This window comes from Taudactylus pleione, unplaced genomic scaffold (genome assembly GCF_031769625.1).
Source record: "Taudactylus pleione unplaced genomic scaffold, aTauple2 ptg000479l, whole genome shotgun sequence".
In the NCBI taxonomy this organism is placed as follows: Eukaryota; Metazoa; Chordata; class Amphibia; order Anura; family Myobatrachidae; genus Taudactylus; species Taudactylus pleione.
In genome coordinates this window covers 4,191,453-4,208,978 of record NW_028284881.1, presented here as the reverse complement: position 1 = coordinate 4,208,978, position 17,526 = coordinate 4,191,453, and the positions used below count along the sequence as shown (strand labels likewise).

Here is a 17,526-nt window from a genome sequence, read left to right as displayed (position 1 = left end):
AACGATGAACATTCCTGCATGAACGATAACGATATCTATGACCATCCGTACATGCAGGCCAATTTGCACGATACTGTCAACTTTGCCTTTTCAGAGATGTGGCAGGATGACTTCACTGTAAGATCTCTTTCAAGTCGTTGGTGGTACAGATTGTACCGTGTGTATGCAGCTTAAGCAAACCACTGTACTGTATGTATGCAGGCTATCCAAATGGTATTTCAGTATACGCCATAAAGCATCTGGAACCGTATCCACCGTAGAAGCTAACAAATGACAGACCACTAGGATCTCTTTTTTTTAATTCGCTAGTAGTGTATAAACTACCTGTAAAATACCACATGCTCTATACTAGGATATAAAAGAAATACTGCCAATAAGATACAATCATATTAGGAAACATACTGGATTGTAGACTAAAAACTACGAAGATTGATTGCATACTTCCCAATAAGCTTTGGCACTCAATATCAGCCAGCAACAAGGTGGTTTGAAAAAGGAAGAAAGCCTTCAAGCTCGTATTCCATACATTGAAATAAACAATGTGAGAAACTGTAACAAGATAGGGCTTTAAATATGTACCTATACAGTTGGATATACAGAATCGTGTTCCTGATTCATAACAATCTAGTAAATTGCTGTGATTCGGTGTAAGCTTCATCTGAGGAAACATTAAGGGGTATCAAAGTGCTTTCAGTATACCCACAAATAATCCTAGACCACACTCATAGTAGTGTTCATTTTAACACCCTGCATCTGCCACAACCCGTGCAGTTCCTCTGCAGTTCCTCTTCCCTGCCTGGGGTGTCCTCTGCTCTTCTGGTGCTTCTAGCACACTCAGCTGATGCAACAGACTGCTAAGATTCTAGTACACTTTGGTCTGTATCTCAGCAGTTTGTTGCATAAGCTGAGTGTGCTAGAAGGACCAGAGCAGAGAGGGACACCCCAGGCAGGAAAGAGGAACTGCACGGATTGTGAAGGAGAAGGGTGCTAGGATGAACACTACTCATAGTTTGGTTACATAAAATAGGCAGCATTAAGATTATTACTACTATAGATAATAGGAATAGTAGCAATTATAGACTCATGGACATTAGTCAATTGGTTTAATGATAGCTCTGCTTTAAAACAAAACAAAATTGTATCTGTTATAGTACAATTGCTTTATTGCCTGAATAAATCATTAGAGCTGCCTCTTTGCTAGCTGGATTGGTCAGTCCCTCAAAATGGGTGTGCTCTTCAAGACAAGTGTACCCCTGTCACATCACAAAAGTAACCCGGGATATTGCCGGGTCGAGGTGCAGTGTGAACGCACCAGCAGAAAAATTGGTCGAACACTGGATCAACCCAAGTCGTAGTGCAGTGTGAACAGGCCCTACCCAGGTTATTCAACCCGGAACACCGCAAACACAGCTGATTGGATGTTCCTGGGTCTCACTTGATGATGTCAGCAGCCAGACACACAGGCAGCACACTGCAGACAACAGCAGATGCAGAATTCCAGCAGTCTGAAACGGGTTAATACCACTACTGTCATTACAGTGAAGGTTAGTTGGAGTGAAGAAGTGAACTGTACACTATGCTGTCAGAAGCTGCATCATGCTCTCACTGGCTGAATCAAATAGCAGTAAAGCACAAACACTCATGAACTCAGGCTACACAGCGGTAATCAATCAGCCATGATTTCTGCAATGCTGGGAGCAGTCCCCATCCCTCCCTTTTGTCATCTTACCTTTGTGAGCCTGAAAAAGTAAATGTTTAATTATATTCATAGGGTTTTACAGGGCTGACCCAGGTTCAGTGTGAACGGGGCCAACCAAGGAATAACCCGGGTCGAAGGTGCAGTGTGAAAGGGGTCTGATCCGGGTCGCAGCTGGGTTGGACCAGTGTTCAAAATCCCAGGTCAGAGCCTGGTTTGCGATGTGAAAAGGATATAAACTACATAAAATCCCAAATTATAGCTGCCAGTGAACGCTGCGATATACTAACATTTTCAACTTATTTGAGAGATCATCATAACAGCCCCAATAAGCAAACAATTAAGCTTGTTACACACTATACGATGTGTGTACCCAGCGACAGTGCGATGCAACTATAAATTGTGTGCGCTGTACAAACTACACAATCCGGTGTACGACGGCATGATGTATCATTACATGCTGCATGCAACTGCATCTGGTCTTTCACCGCATTTTCCCATCTGCTGTGCAGCGCAGCAGATGGGACGACACGATGAACGACCGTCATGCACACGCAATCAGGCGTACACACACTGCATCATTCGTACAATATGCCCCTCCAATCTGCGTCTGAGCGATATACCTTAAAGCAGCGATTCCCAAACTTTGCCAATACAGTCCACGTTTTAGGATATCCATGCTTGAGCACTGGTGACTTAATTAGTACCTCAGTCAATTTGATATAGCCATCTGGACTCAAGCATGGATATTCTTAAAACCTGGGCTGTAATGAAAAGTTTGGAAAACTCTCCAAAAGTGTAGAACCTGAATGGTTTACTTACCTCTAACATGGGGTCTTAATTTTGTTACATTTTTAATAATCATTTGTATTGTATTCTAAAAAGTACTTGTGCCAAAGAAAACAAAACAATCATGGACTTGCCTTTCCACCACGAAAAACATGGTACCATACGGATGTCCCTCCAAAATCAATATGAAAGTCTGTGAAACAGCCCTTCACGCTCATCAAACAATACCTGTGAAATACATCAGTTGTTCAAATTAAGTGACATCAGCAATATTTGCTAAAAATAAAGACGCAAAACTGATTTTATCTGCTTCAAAATGATCAAGCAATATGGTATATTACACAAAGTTGAACATTTATAGTGAACCACTCATCTTCTACAGGTTACACGTACTGATTTGTGTTAGAATTTTATTGCCACTAACACAAATTGTACATGTAATAGAATGGTCTTTCCCACTGTCCCACTCAGTTGTGTAACACCCCTCGTCATCAATGCTGCTTAACAATTGTTAATTGAATCTCTCCAACAAAATTAAAGTATTTACTACACCTGGTAATTTCTCCACCTATATATAGCCTAATATCAGACATTAAAGCTGGGTACACACTGAGTGAGCTGTACCCAGCCCATATGTCGGCCCGACATTTCGGATCATGAGAATGAGGTAATGAACGACAGAACGATACCTTGTTCTGTCCTTCATTACCTGCAACGGGGCCACTTGCGATATCGTCCGGTAGAACGTGTAGCACGGCCAACCGGACTATGCCGCAAGCGTCTGCAGGAGCGCGCATATTGGCCGTACACACTGAGTGATGCGGCCGATATGTAATTCCGATTCGGCTGGAGACATGTTGTGCCAACATCGCTCTAGTGTGTACCCAGCTTTAGGTTACAGTTGGTTAGGTAAATCAAGGTGCATTCTCCCTGAGTAACTTTTGATTAACGTGTATCTATTGTTTCCTTTTTAAAAAGGTTCTAAATGTTAAAAATGCAGTTTCTTCCTTCAGATCATTGTTGAAATCGGACATATTGTCATCAGAGCCCCAGATAAAGAAATGGCTGTGTTTGCCCTTATCCTATCTTGCTTTGGCTACAGCAGCTTCACGTGGCTTACCAGGAACCCCTTCTGCACTCAGTTCTGCCTGCTTCTTCTTAGTTAAACTGTACTGAAACCTCTCATCCAACTCATAAAAAAAAAAAAAAAACCACACCGCACCTTGGGCAAAAATTTACTAAGCAGCGGGTTCTAAACCCCAGGGGTTTAGTGGCGGCGGTTTCTAAATGGCAGCCCTGTTCTATTCTATTATTTGTCTTGACGGTGGTTTTGCTCTTAGTAAATCTGCGGATAGCAAAACCGCCATCAAACCGCCGGGGTTTAGAACCCGCCGCTTAGTAAATTTTGCCCTTGCGTCTCCACTTTCCATAGGTAGGCTTACTGTACTCATAAATTACACAGGTTCTGTGGCTGGCTGACTTCAAGTCTGCATTTCACCCGGTTTTAATCAGCCACAGAGCCTGTGTAAGTGTCCCGGTTTAAAAGGATAGTATGGCAAGCCTATCCTTAGAGCAACTCCAGTCCTCAGGGAACTCCAACAGTGCATGTTTTCCATATGTCCTTGTTAGAGCACAAAAATATTTATTACAGACATATTTTAAAAGAGCCACAGGTGATACTAATTATTTTCACTTGTGTTTCTGTGTGGAGACCTTTGAAAACATGTTAAAGATCCCTGAGGATTGAAGTTGGGAAACATGGCCGTAGACCAGGGGTTCCTAACCACGGTCCTCAAGGCACACTAACAGTCCAGGTTTTAAGGATAACCATACTTGAACACAGGTTACTTCATTAGTACCTCAGTTAAGTTATTTTGATTTAACCATCTGTACTCAAGCATGGCTATCACTAAAACCAGGACTGTTAGTGTGCCTTGAGGAACAAGGTTCTGAATCACTGACAGACCATAAACCTTGTTTATGTGTGTAAACTTTTCATTCGCCTCATACAAAACAAAAAAATTGCTACTAGGAAAGGTCATAAATGTAATGGAGAAGGCCAGCTATATAGAAAATGTCACTTTTTTTATATTGTACAGCAGTAAATTGATGAAGTAGTAAGTTAAATAGAAGTCTTAATCTATGTTAACAATCCAATAAAGATGTGGAACTTGATATAAAAGAAGTTGTATAATGTACAAACGAAAAGTAATTAAAACAATAGGAAGAAAGCATGAATTAAACTATTGAGGCACTCATGTTTGGCAACATTATTTAAATGTGCAAATTTGTTCTATAGCACTACAGAAACATATCAGTTGTTTGCTTTCATTATAATCAGATTGAGCGTTATGCATTTGCATCTAATACCCCTTTCAGACAAAGCTTCTGGCCTGGGATATTGCAGTGGGACCTTTCTCTGTGTGAAAGGGTCTACCATGGTCCAAATTGCCGGGGCCTCAACCCTCTCGCTACCAGGGTTACTCCCGGGTTTGACCCAGGATGCCTGTAGTCTGCATGGGTGCAACCTAGGTTATTCAACCTGGTTTACAGAATAAGGATCTCATTGGCGGTTCAGGAGTGCTGACACCCACTTTTCATGACTCATCTTTGTGACCCTGTAACAAATCATCCACTTCTGATGACTCACACATTTGGCAGGGCTGACACGGGTTGTGTGTGAAAGGTGACTACCAAGGAATAACCAGAGACCAAGGTGCAGTGTAAAAGGGGTTTTGGAACTGTGACCAGGGTCCAACCCATGTTTAATAACCCAGAAAAAGCAGGGTCGAAAATTCAAAACCTCAAAACAAAAATGCTGAAAAAAAAACAAAAAAAAAAAACAAACAATACCACAGTGCTCGTTTAGTACCAGTAGCATATAAAATGTGTGACATCCTGAATAATACAGTGTATATTTTAATATGCAAACATTATTGTTAGTACTACAAGATGATTTTTTGTCACTGCATTTTATAATATATGTATGCCTACATAATGTAGTGTTAGATATTAAGATTATTTATTAAGATAATTAATTCACACTATATGTAAGCTGGTCAATTTCGTATCAATATGGAAAGTCGATTTTAGCCAAATGTTAATTTTAGTAATGAATTTCTCTCTTTTTTTTAAAAAAAAGTTATTTTTTATGAATTATGATTATATTACTGTTTATATTCTGATGCTTTAAATCTTTGTGATTTTTAATAATAGTTTACTATATTTATATTACATTCCTGACCACAACAAAATGGCCACCGTCTGTAAGAAATACAGACTATTTGTAAATGGACTACAGCAAAATGGCGCTGCTACTAAATAGAACTAATGACGGAACAGAGAATGCCGCACTTGTGGGATAGGTATGCTGGCACTGTGACCAGTTGGACCTCTCCACGCATGTGTGGCGGAACCCGAAAGTCGCGGGAGTTAGACTTACGGCGCCTGGTTATAACGTCAGCAATAAGGACATCCGGCGACCGCGAACAAGGTGGATCGCGGGTGTGCTTGGGTAACTCCACGCATGCTGAAAACAGTGACGAAATCGGGAATACCCACATGTGCTCCGTCTGCCATCATTGCTGCAATGCTGTAAGCAGTTCCCACCCCTCTCTTTTGTTGCCTTTTGTGACCTCATCTTTGTCAGCCCTTAAAAAAAGACCATTTTTAATTACATCTATAGGGAAAAGCAGGGATTACCCGGGTTCAGTGTAACGGGGCAAACCCGGGAATAACCCGGGTCGAGTTGCAGTGTAAACGGGGTCTGAAGCAAAGTTCGACCCGGGATTGACCAGTGTTCAAATTCCAGGGTCGGACCCGGGATTTTGGTGTAAAAGGGGTATTATTGGTGGTGGAATAATATTTTTTGTTTTTATTGCACTAGGAGGCGCTGTTTCACATTTTCTTTTTTAGATACCTATTTTGAACTGTTGGGGCAACGGTTGCCTGGAGAATAGCAGCCCCATTTGAAGTAGGGGAAGTGCAAGATCATTGGGACAAAAAGAACTGTCCAGGACTGATAAACAGCCACAAGGGGGCTAATTTAGATATTATTAAGTGAATAGTAAACCAGCGCCATACGCCATATTTGTGATATATATATATATATATACATACACACACACACACACACACACTACCAGTCAAAAGTTTGGACACACCTTCTCATTCAATGGTTTTTGTTTATTTAAATTACTTTCAACGTAGTAGATTAATACTGAAGTCATCAAAACTATGAAAGAACTCACGGTTATTATTGTATCCAAATGTGTATTTAGCAAATATTAAAACAAAGAGATTTCATATGTAATTGAATGTATGAAAAAAAATTAAATTTGGCACAGTATTTTGTGTTGAGCAATGATAAGAATTGTCCAAAATCTATTTTATTTCCATAATGTAAGAAATCAACATTTCAAAAATGCCGAAGTGGGTGAATATTTCATAGCTAATGTAAGGGTCACAAGTTATCCCTCCAGACTGCAAGCAAAGTCTACCCTTGAGAATCCTTTCCAACTGCCCTAATTTAGGAGAGACCGTGCAGGTAAGCTCTGTTCACCATCCATCTACAGACATATGTATATCCATGGTGAGAAGGTTAAACTGAATGTAGAATGGTCAGCTACACATACACACTTGGCCATAAAAACGAAAATAGAAAAAAAAAAAACCTTTAAAAATGTAAAAACAAAATTATTCATCCCTCTAAACCATTTGCCCCGCTGAGCACTGTGGAATTTCCGATTAGCATCATCTGATCAGATGTGAGTGGCTCCTTGCTTATCTCCCAGAAACCACCGGCTTTGTATCATTATTTGTCCCTGGCTCATATCACCAGCACAGGTGTAAGGAGGACACTATTATCTGGATATATGGGTTTCAATCTATTAGCAGTAAGCTCTAATGGTCATATTTCCATACTATCTATCCATTCCCATTGGAGGAGGACCTTCATATATTTCATGTTATTTCTATTATTTATGATTATTATACTTACATCAAGTCACATCAATATGGACACGATTGACAAAATTGCCCATTAGTGTACAGTCAGGTGCATAAATATTGGGACATTGACAGAATTTTCATATTTTGGCCTCTATTCACCACCACAATGGCTTTGAAATGAAACAAACAAGATGTGCTTTAACTGCAGATTTTCAGATTTAATTTGAGGGTAATTACATCCAAATCAGGTGAACAGTGTAGGAATTACAACGGTTTCTATATGTGTCTCCCACTTTTTAAGGGGCCAAAAGTAATGGGACAAACTAAACAGTCCTAAATCTAACTTTCACTTTTTAATACTTTGTTGCAACTTCTTTGCAGGCAATTACAGCCTGAAGTCTGGAATGCATAGACATCACCAGACGCTGGGTTTCATCCCTGGTGATGCTCTGCCAGGCCTCTACTGCAAATGTCTTCAGTTCCTGCTTGTTCTTGGGGCATTTTCCCTTCAGTTTTGTCTTCATCAAGTGAAATGCATGCTCAAATCGGATTCAGGTTAGGGGATTGACTTGGCCATTGCATAACATTCCACTTTTTAGCCTTAAAAAACTCTTTGTTTGCTTTTGCAGTATGCTTCGGGTCATTGTCCATCTGCACTGTGAAGCGCCGTCCAATGAGTTCTGAAGCATTTGACTGAAGTGTTTCGGGCAATATTATATGCTCATATTCAGAATTCATTCTGCTGCTTTTGTCAGCAGTCACATCATCAATAAATACAAGGGAGCCAGTTCCATTGGCAGCCATACATGCCCACGCCATGACACTACCACCACCGAGCTTCATTGATCAGGTTGTATGTTTTGGATCATGAGTAGTTCCTTTCCTTCTCCATACTCTTCTCTTCTCATCACTCTGGTACAAGTTGATCTTTGTCTCATCTGTCCATAGGATGTTGTTCCAGAACCGTAATGGCTTTTTTAGATGTTGTTTGGCAAACTCTAATCTGGTCTTCCTGTTTTTGTGGCTCACCAATGGTTTACATCTTGTGATTAACCCTATATATTCACTCTTGTGAAGTCTTCTCTTGATTGTTGACTTTGACACATATACACCTACCTCCTGGAGAGTGTTCTTGATTTGGCCAACTGTTGTGAAGGGGTTTTTCTTCACCAGGGAAATAATTCTTCGGTCATCCACCACAGTTGTTTTCCGTGTCTTTTGATGTTGCTGAGCTCTCCGGTGCGTTCTTTCTTTTTAAGAATGTTCACTGATAGTGACAGCTCTTTGGATCTCATATTGAGAGTCGACAGCAACTGATTCCGAATGCAAATGTCACACCTAGAATCAACTCCAGACCTTTTACCTGCTTCATTGATAATGAATTAACGAGGGAATAGCCCACACCTGTCCATGAAATAGCTTTTGAGTTGATAGTCCCATTACTTTTGGCCCCTTAAAAGTGGGAGGCACATATAGAAACCGTTGTAATTCCTACACCGTTCACCTGATTTGGATGTAATTACCCTCAAATTAAATTTGAAAGTCTGCAGTTAAAGCACATCTTGTTTGTTTCATTTCAAAGCCATTGTGGTGGTGAATAGAGGCCAAAATATGAAAATTCGGTCAATGTCCCAATATTTATGCACCTGACTGTATCTCCATATCCTCCATACAAGGAAGTTAAACACTGATCAGCCACAACATTAAAACCACCCACAGGTGAAGTGAATAACGTTGATTGTTTCTTACAATGGCAACTTTCATGGGGTGGGAAATCAGGAACACTCAGTTCTTGAAGTTGTAGAGTTGGAAACAGACCATACGTAAGGATCAAAAGAGCCAAACTGATAACTAGACGACTGGGTCAGAGCATCTCCAAAATGGCAGGTCTTGTGGGGTGTTCCCAGTATGCAGTGGTTGGATCCTAATAAAAGTGGTCCAAGGAAGGACAAGCGGTGAACCAGCAACAGGATCATGGATGCCCAAGACTCATTGATGCGCGTGGGGTGCGAAGGCTAGCCTGTGTGATCCAAATCCACAGAAGAGTTGCTGTAGCACAAGCTTCAGAAAAAAAGTTAACACTGGCTATGAAAGAAAGGAGTCAGTGCACAGTGGACTGCAGCTTGCTGTATAGTGGACTGTGCTGCCGCAGACCAGTCAGAGTGCCTATGCTGACCCCTGGCCACTGCCGAAAGTGACTACAATGTGCACATGAGTGTCAGAAGTGAACCATGGTGTAATGGAAGAAGGGTCTGGTCTGATGAATCTTGTTTACTTTTACATCATGTCGATGGCCAGGTGCCTGCATGTCGTTTACCTGAGGAAGAGATGGAACCAGAATGTACTATGGGAAGAAGGCAAGCCAGCGGAGGTAGTGTAATGCTTTAGGCAATGTTCTGCATGAAAACCTTGAGTCCTGCCATTCATATGGATGTTACTTTGACACATACCAACCTCCTAAACATTGTTGCAGACCGAGCACACCCCTTCATGGCAATGGTATTTCCTGATGGTAGTGGCCTCTTTCAGCAGGATAATGCACCCCACACTAAAAAATGTTAAGGAATGGTCTGAGGAACATGACCAAGAGTTCAGGGTGTTGACTTGGCCTCCAAATTCCCCAGATTTCAATCCAAATTGAGCAATGTGCTGTAAAAACAAGTCCAAGCCATGAACACCCCACCTCGCAACTTACAAGACTTGATGGATCTGCTGCTAATGTGTTGTTATCAGATATCACAGGACCCCTTCAGAGGTCTTATGGGGTCCATGCCTCGACAGGTCAGAGCGGTTTTGGTACGAGGGGGACATACACAATATTAGACAGGTGGTTTTAATGTCTATTAGTATGTAGCGTTCCCGCTAGGCTGTTTTAGCGGGGCGCGGCACCCTGCCCTCCTTCTGGAGGGCAAAAAGCACCCTGCCCTTTAGAGACATGACCACGCCCCCTTTTCGGACGCTCACGACGAAGGCGCCCCCTTTTCGGACGCGCACAAGGTTGCCCTCTCTAGCTCCGGCGCTCTGCCTGCCGCCAGAGCTAGAGTGAACACGAAGTATGTAATCATTAACATATATAGATCTGTGCTGTGGAAGCTCCATGTATACACAGATGAAATGTGCCCTAACAATTGACTTTAAATTAGCCTCTACCTGTGAATCATTAAAAAAAAATGTCAGCTTTAATGGGCAGAAGACCCCCGAATTCAAATAACATTGATCATACTGTGAATCTAAAAGAAAAGCTGTGAAAATGAAGACCAGAGAGCATTCCAAGAAAATTAAATATAAAGTTAAAAACACATGCACAAGAGAGGAAAAGGCTACAAAATAAATAAGTACTTGAATATCCCAGTGAACACTGTTGGATCAATATCAAGGATAAGGAAGCTGCATCATACCACCCAGCCACTTGCTAGATAAAGTAATCCCTCAAAACTCTATCAGAGCAATGAACAGATGTGTGAGGAAAGCCACAGAGAAACCAACTACCACTTTGAAGGAGCTTACGAGTTCAATGGCTGAGACTAGAGTGGATACAACTGGAGAGTATAGGGGCCTAACCATTAGCAGATAAATTGAACGATAGAAAGATATATCGTTTAATTTATCTGCTACAGGATAGGCCCTGAACGATGACAGATGCATACTCCCGCGGCCGAGAAATTGAATCTTTCATCTCTCGAACATGTTGGTCAATTATCACATATAGCTGCCAGATATTACAAATATCTGGCAGTTTATATGCGGTAAACGACGAAAGATTAGCAGCAGCTACAGAGCGGTGCAGAGAAAAAAAAATCCACTCCCTGAACGATGTCATGCGATATCGTTCATCGTTCGGCAAAATCTGTCATATACATGACAGATATCGTTCAGCACAGCCACCAAAATTTTCAAATGATATCTTTTGTCTTTCATCGCTCAGAAATACATCTGCTAATGGATAGGCCCCTTATGAGAGAATGGCTAGAAAGAAGTCACTATGGAATAAACACCACATCAAAGCATGTCTGGAGTTTGCCATAACACATAAGCGTGAGTCTGCTAAAATGGCATATAGTTTTGTACTCATACCAGACAAAAACGTAGCTCTTTGGCTCCTATTCAAACGATGTGTGGTGCAAACCAAACACTACCCATTCCTGGGCAAACACCATTCCAACAATAAAAGTATGCAGGTGGCAGCATCATGCTGTAGGGATGCTTTTCCTCAGTGGGGACTGGACATCTTGTAAAAAGTAAAGGGCAAATGGATGGTGCAGATCACAGGGAGATATTTGCAAGACCACATTCTTCAGTCTGCTTGAAAATAAAAGCTTGGGAATAAGGTCATCTTTTATCAGGACAATGATCCCTAGCAGAGGGCCAAAGCAACATTGGCATGGTTGAATAGCAAAAAGGTTAACTTTCTATAATGGCTAAATATAACTCCAGATCCAATTGAGAATCTGTACCACTCTGAACAACCTAATCTGCAAGGAAGAATAGGCAAAAATCACTCACAAACAGCGAGATTCAGCAAGGATCGCAGTTGCTAAGACGCACGCAATCGGCCGATTGTTGCGTAGTGTGCATGCATTGCAGTGCGTGTGCGCTCAGTGCTACGCAGACCCATCGCAGAGTGATTGACAGGAAGTGCAGTTTGTGGGTGGTGATGGGGGGGGGGCGGGCAAACGCAGGCGTGCCACTGCGTTTCAACGCTGCTGCATGGACGTGCATAAATTATCCACAGCGATACCATACGCAGCCTGAGGCCTCATAGCATGCACTGAAGTAAGCAATTCCTAAGAGAGGTCTGACCTGCTTTAACTGTGCGTATGAGTCCGATAGTACTCAATTGTACAGATGTTTTCACAGTCTTGTGAACCATTACGGATGTGCGTGTAGGTGAAGTTGGCGTCCTTCTGCAGTGCTGTGGCGGCATTGCGATCGCTATTGATTAGCATACTATTGCAGTTGAACTGCATGTGCACGCTATATTGCGATCCGTAGTGAATCAGGCCCAGTGTTCAAACCTTTTGGAAACTTTACCCCAATAGACTACTTTTATTGCGACAAAAGTTCTACAGAGCACTAGTCTGCAAGAGCTGGATACTTATGCAAACAGCGTTTGAAAACTTATTTTAAGAGCATACTGATTCGCAATAAAAATACTGTGTAAGTATCATTTGTATTGTAGACATAACTGTTGATATTTAGGGGGTTGAATGCTTTTCTAAGCCACTATGGGGGGGAATTCAATTGCCCATGATAATTTATCGTGCAGTAAAAACGGGACTGTACCACAATTTTTTTTCCGGGCAATTCAATTAACCTCTGTTTTTACCGCACTAAAAATTCCTGTTTTGGCTGAAAACACAGAGGATCCGGGATAAGTTCTCAGATCCATGTCTTTTCGCGATTGCGGGCGCGAAAAAACGGCACTTATCTGGGGTTTTGTTTCACCTGCCTTCGGGCAGATGAAATAAAATCACCAAAGGTGCCAGCTTCCGGTCAGCAGTCTAGCACACGCTGTGCTGGGCTGCAGTGGGACAAGGAAAACTGCTGCCGCTGAGCAGCAGGCTCCTCTCCTCTGGCCCACCTGGATTTGCCCCTGGCCTCAGCGCGGCTTTTTCTTTGTCTTTTTTTCTCTGCGGGGGGTGTGGCCACGCCTCCCATGATTCGGCCATGCCCCAATAAGTCCAAAGTCTTCAGGTCGAATTTAATTAGCCTGGGGAATCAATTGGCCGGCGGTAAAGTACCGTGGATAATTGAATTCCCCCTTACATGTCATTTCTGGAAACAAATCCCAAACTAAGGGGCACATTTATCAATAAGTTTTATCATTCACAACGAGAGATAAAACTCCTTGCGTATGATAAATGGTGCTCCAGCCAATCAGCTCCCAACTGTCCTTTTTCAAACAGAGGACAGTTGGGAGCTAGTTGGCAGAGCACCACTATCATATGCAACAAGTTTTATCACTCACTGTGAATGATAAAACTTGATCATCAATCAGGCCCTAATTTTTTTACACATTGATAGTCAGCACTCCTGGCTATATGAAGTTACACAGCGATCAGTTTACTGTAGACTTCCCGCATTGAGTTTATAGTTCAACTGACCATGGTTATTTCAGATCTAGAAGCAACAGAAGTTTAGTATGTTTGTTTTATTGATTGATCCTGTTGACATGAAAGGATCAGTTGGTTTTAGAAATATGAGAGGTTTAGCTCACCTCTAGAAATGCTTTAGGGTAACTAAAGCTGTAGTAAAGCACGTTGCAGCAAGTTCATACATAGCAGGACATTGATATACAGATGCTACCATACAGATTGCAGAAATTTCATCCAGAAAATAGTTAAGATATCCAGAACATTCCAAAACAGAGAAAGCTGCTGCTTGGTGTTAATGTCAAACACAGACATGATCAGTACCTTCTTCCTACTGTCTCTCTGCAGAACCTTGCTAAACTATTAATTAGGAAAAAAGACAGTCATTTTTAATTGTAACACATTTTAGGCAGTGTTCCAAAATGCAAAAAAATCCCTTAATTCTGAAAAACCAGAGTTATAAACAGATCCTATACCTTAACATGCTCCCTACCTGCAAATTGAATTCCCTACATTTGACATGCATTATTGGTTGTTCATGAGACACAGTGATATGCTCTCTATGGCAACGAACAGTTTCTCTCATTTTCACAGGTCTACCGAAAATGTCAACAGCACGGATCAGAATAGAGTTGTACAAACCCTTTAACACAAGACTAAATTTACCAATTATATCCACCAATATAATATCTTCAACTTCACATACTACATGCTCTCATTTTTAGTTTATGTGAGGTTAGCGCTCCTTTAGGTTACTTAGAACGGCATAGCAAGAAAACTTTTTATAATGGTTTATAAAGTTGTGTTTTTTTAAACAATTATAGTACATGCATGTCATGGAGCGGTTTCCAGTAAAGGAAAATTAGAAGACCATGTGGATATTACAATATTGATACACAAACCGATGCAATACACACAGACACTAAGAATAGCAGAATAAATATTTGTATGCTTACCATTACATGGACATTCATGTATTTTCATTTAGTATTAGTGTATGGAATTATAAAACAAGTCTTTAATTTGCTGCAACATTGATATAAAACATGTAATATATTTATCTGACATAACTTCAGTTTCGCACAAATGATATAGGTTAACTCGCCAGAACAACTTTGTCTCTGATTCCTTATTGCAGCTCACTGTAAATTAGGAGTGAACCAAATGACATCATAGCAAAATTATTGCCATTGTCCATTCAATGCAGATAAAGAGGGGAGCAACACATTGCACTGGATGATATAATAGTGTGTATTAGAGAGCAACTGAATAAAGAGTTATGGGCATTAGATATTTGAGTGACCTTGAAATAACAGAGCATCGGACAACTGAAGAGCAATACAATTGAAATGCAATTCCAAAACTGAAGAAACCAAACACTTTCTAACCAAAGGCACATATTTCCTGAGCTGGATTTTCTCAATAATCATTGCAAAATTGTCGACTCTGTTTACTGTGTGTCAGGCAAAGAAACTGCAACTCGGAGAGAGGAAAAACAGCTAGAAAGACGATCTCCATCTCACATGCAATGCAGGATGATTAGGTCTGTTCACCAGCCATCAATCTTAATTAGGAACCAAGAACAGCAATATTCTCACATCCCTCCCCCGCAAAACCACTTAATTAACACTGTAAGCATTAGCCCTACCGAGTCTCCATTACCTCTCTGCAGAAGAAACAACGATAGGTCACAAATGCATCGGAAAGAATTCACTTAGCAGTGCCTTTACCCCCTCCTCCTCCTCACTGAACACACCGAGCTGAAGGATGGCAGCAGGATGCAGACGGCGTGCATGATCTCTGGAAACAAGAGGCTGGCGCAAACTAGAGACACCTCCAGTACATCAGCGCGGGCTGCCTAGCAACCACATCCAGGGCTGGGGCTGACGGCATGATACGCAGTGCTGTCAGGAAGACGCTCTTTGCGTTCCATAACCCCTTATGGCTGCCTCCACCCTTAGACAGCTTGTAGATCACAGGTATTGCATGCGCTGTGCATTACAACAGAGCCACACTACACATGCCAAATGGGACACCATCCCACAACAATTTACTCTTCATGTAAACCCTCTTAGCACTTTAATGGCTAGAACGAAACACACGAACACACAAATATATATACACATACACACATATATACACGTATGCATACATGCAATAGGGAAGCAATATTCACTGCAATGGTGATAATACCTTGTAACAAGTCATCAAAATTTGACAACCCATCTAAGTTTAAATTCATTAAGCAATAAATTAAAGCATCAGCCAGAATCATGTTCAGGATGAGGATATAGTAGCAACCCATTACAGAATAGGAGAAAAGTACACTGCGGTAATACATTAAACATCACTATGATGCTTTTTCAACGCCAACCAAGTTTCACAAAATAGCTATTTTATTAAGTTTTTCAATGTAGGAACACCATATTATTGAAGTTAACCTGTCGAAATCTCTCTTCCCACTTTGTGTGATTGAAGCACATAGCCACCATATTAGTTCTGTTTGTAATTCATACTGAAAATAGTAATTCATGGTCACACTAATGGGCCTATGTATCAAAGCTTGATGTGAGATAAAATTGTGAGATATATATCACCAACCAATCAGCTTCTAAGTTACATTTTGCAGGTTGTGTTTAAGAAATTACAGTTTGGAGCTGATTGGTTGGTGATATACATTTCACAATTTTATCTCACATCAAGCTTTGATACATATGCCCCTAACACTTTTGGCTCTGGCTTCTGAGACAGTTGTACTACCTTCCATGTTCTGACTGTTTTGGATCTCAATACTAGGAAATCAATGTAACAATGCATAACACATCCAGACCAGCTGTGACCTTAAACCAGTGTGACATCTGGACAGCACTAGGTTTGACCCCCTTTACAAGACAACAAATGTCCACCTCATATCCCCAAAAGCCGTGAAGACAAGCTAACAAACACCCTATGTAATAAAAACAAGTGTGGGACTTGGTAATTTAGTGTAAAAAAAATTCCAGCATGCAGTATTAAAAGGAGAGTTATGGTAAAAAACGTAACACACGGAGTGATCAGACAACGATAAAGATATATAGTTCGGAAGACGCGCCATGGCGGGCTGCCCACGAGGGACCCAGAGAGCGAGTAGAATGAGCAGATACTGTAGCTGGCACAAGAAGGCCAGTCTGATTGCAAGTCTGTGAGCAATGCCCAGAAGCCATCTGGCCAGAGTCTGTTTGTTAGCTGGCCATCCCTTCTTGTGGAATCCATATAGGATAAAGAGTCAGATTTCCTGATGGAACTTGTACGGTCCTTGTAGATCTTCAGAGCACGGACCACATCCAAAGAGGCCTCACCTGCCAAGAGGTCTGGTGATTGAAAGGCAGGAACCACAATTTCCTCATTAAGGTGGAAATGAGAGACCACCTTGGGAAGGAAGCCATGGCGAGTTCGAAGATAAAGATCCATGGTGGATCGAAATAGCGTTGGTGCTGAGAACTGTGGGCAATTCTAGGACAATCTCAGAAACCTGGACATTTGTTTTGGAGGTATGCAATAAGATATATGTTTCAATTTTTCCATCAATAACTGACTGTGGACTCTGATGAGGATATAGAGATACTTTTGATTGTGCCTATTTTGGTTCTATGCTTTTACTGCTTGGAATAAAATATTTAGAATTTCTCACAGAGTATGTGAAATACTTCCAGTAAGAAGTTCAAAGATACCCTTTTATGTGGACCCCAACAATTCAATTACATGAGTTGGGGTATGCTCGTCTATCACGCTCTTATTTGTGTTACAAAGTGTACTATATGGAAATAAACCTTTACACATTCTCAATACACTCCTTAAGTGAGTTTATGGTACGCCCATCTCTAGAACTAGTGGTGGTGAGGTCCTTTCCTGTTCTAATCAACTTACACTTTGGACTGAAGGAATATCTTCATCACCTTTATTTTTCCTATACACAAGGGGGAAACCTCTATTTTTTAGCATTACTTAACATGTGTTTCC

At 41.2% G+C, this 17,526-nt stretch overlaps 1 protein-coding gene across 5 annotated transcripts in view; it reads right to left on the bottom strand.

The window, feature by feature from the left end:
* Positions 1 to 17,526, bottom strand: part of KDM2B (lysine demethylase 2B) — a 185,638-nt gene that overhangs the window by 95,446 nt on the left and 72,666 nt on the right. For 4 of the 5 annotated variants that reach the window (XM_088449175.1, XM_088449174.1, XM_088449176.1 and 1 more), the window contains one exon: positions 2,620 to 2,713. In XM_088449175.1, coding sequence (XP_088305301.1) covers positions 2,620 to 2,713 — 94 coding nt within the window. Of the gene's footprint in view, positions 1 to 2,619; positions 2,714 to 15,189; positions 15,327 to 17,526 lie in introns of those variants that run through there. The other variant, XM_088449178.1, reaches the window with a different exon arrangement.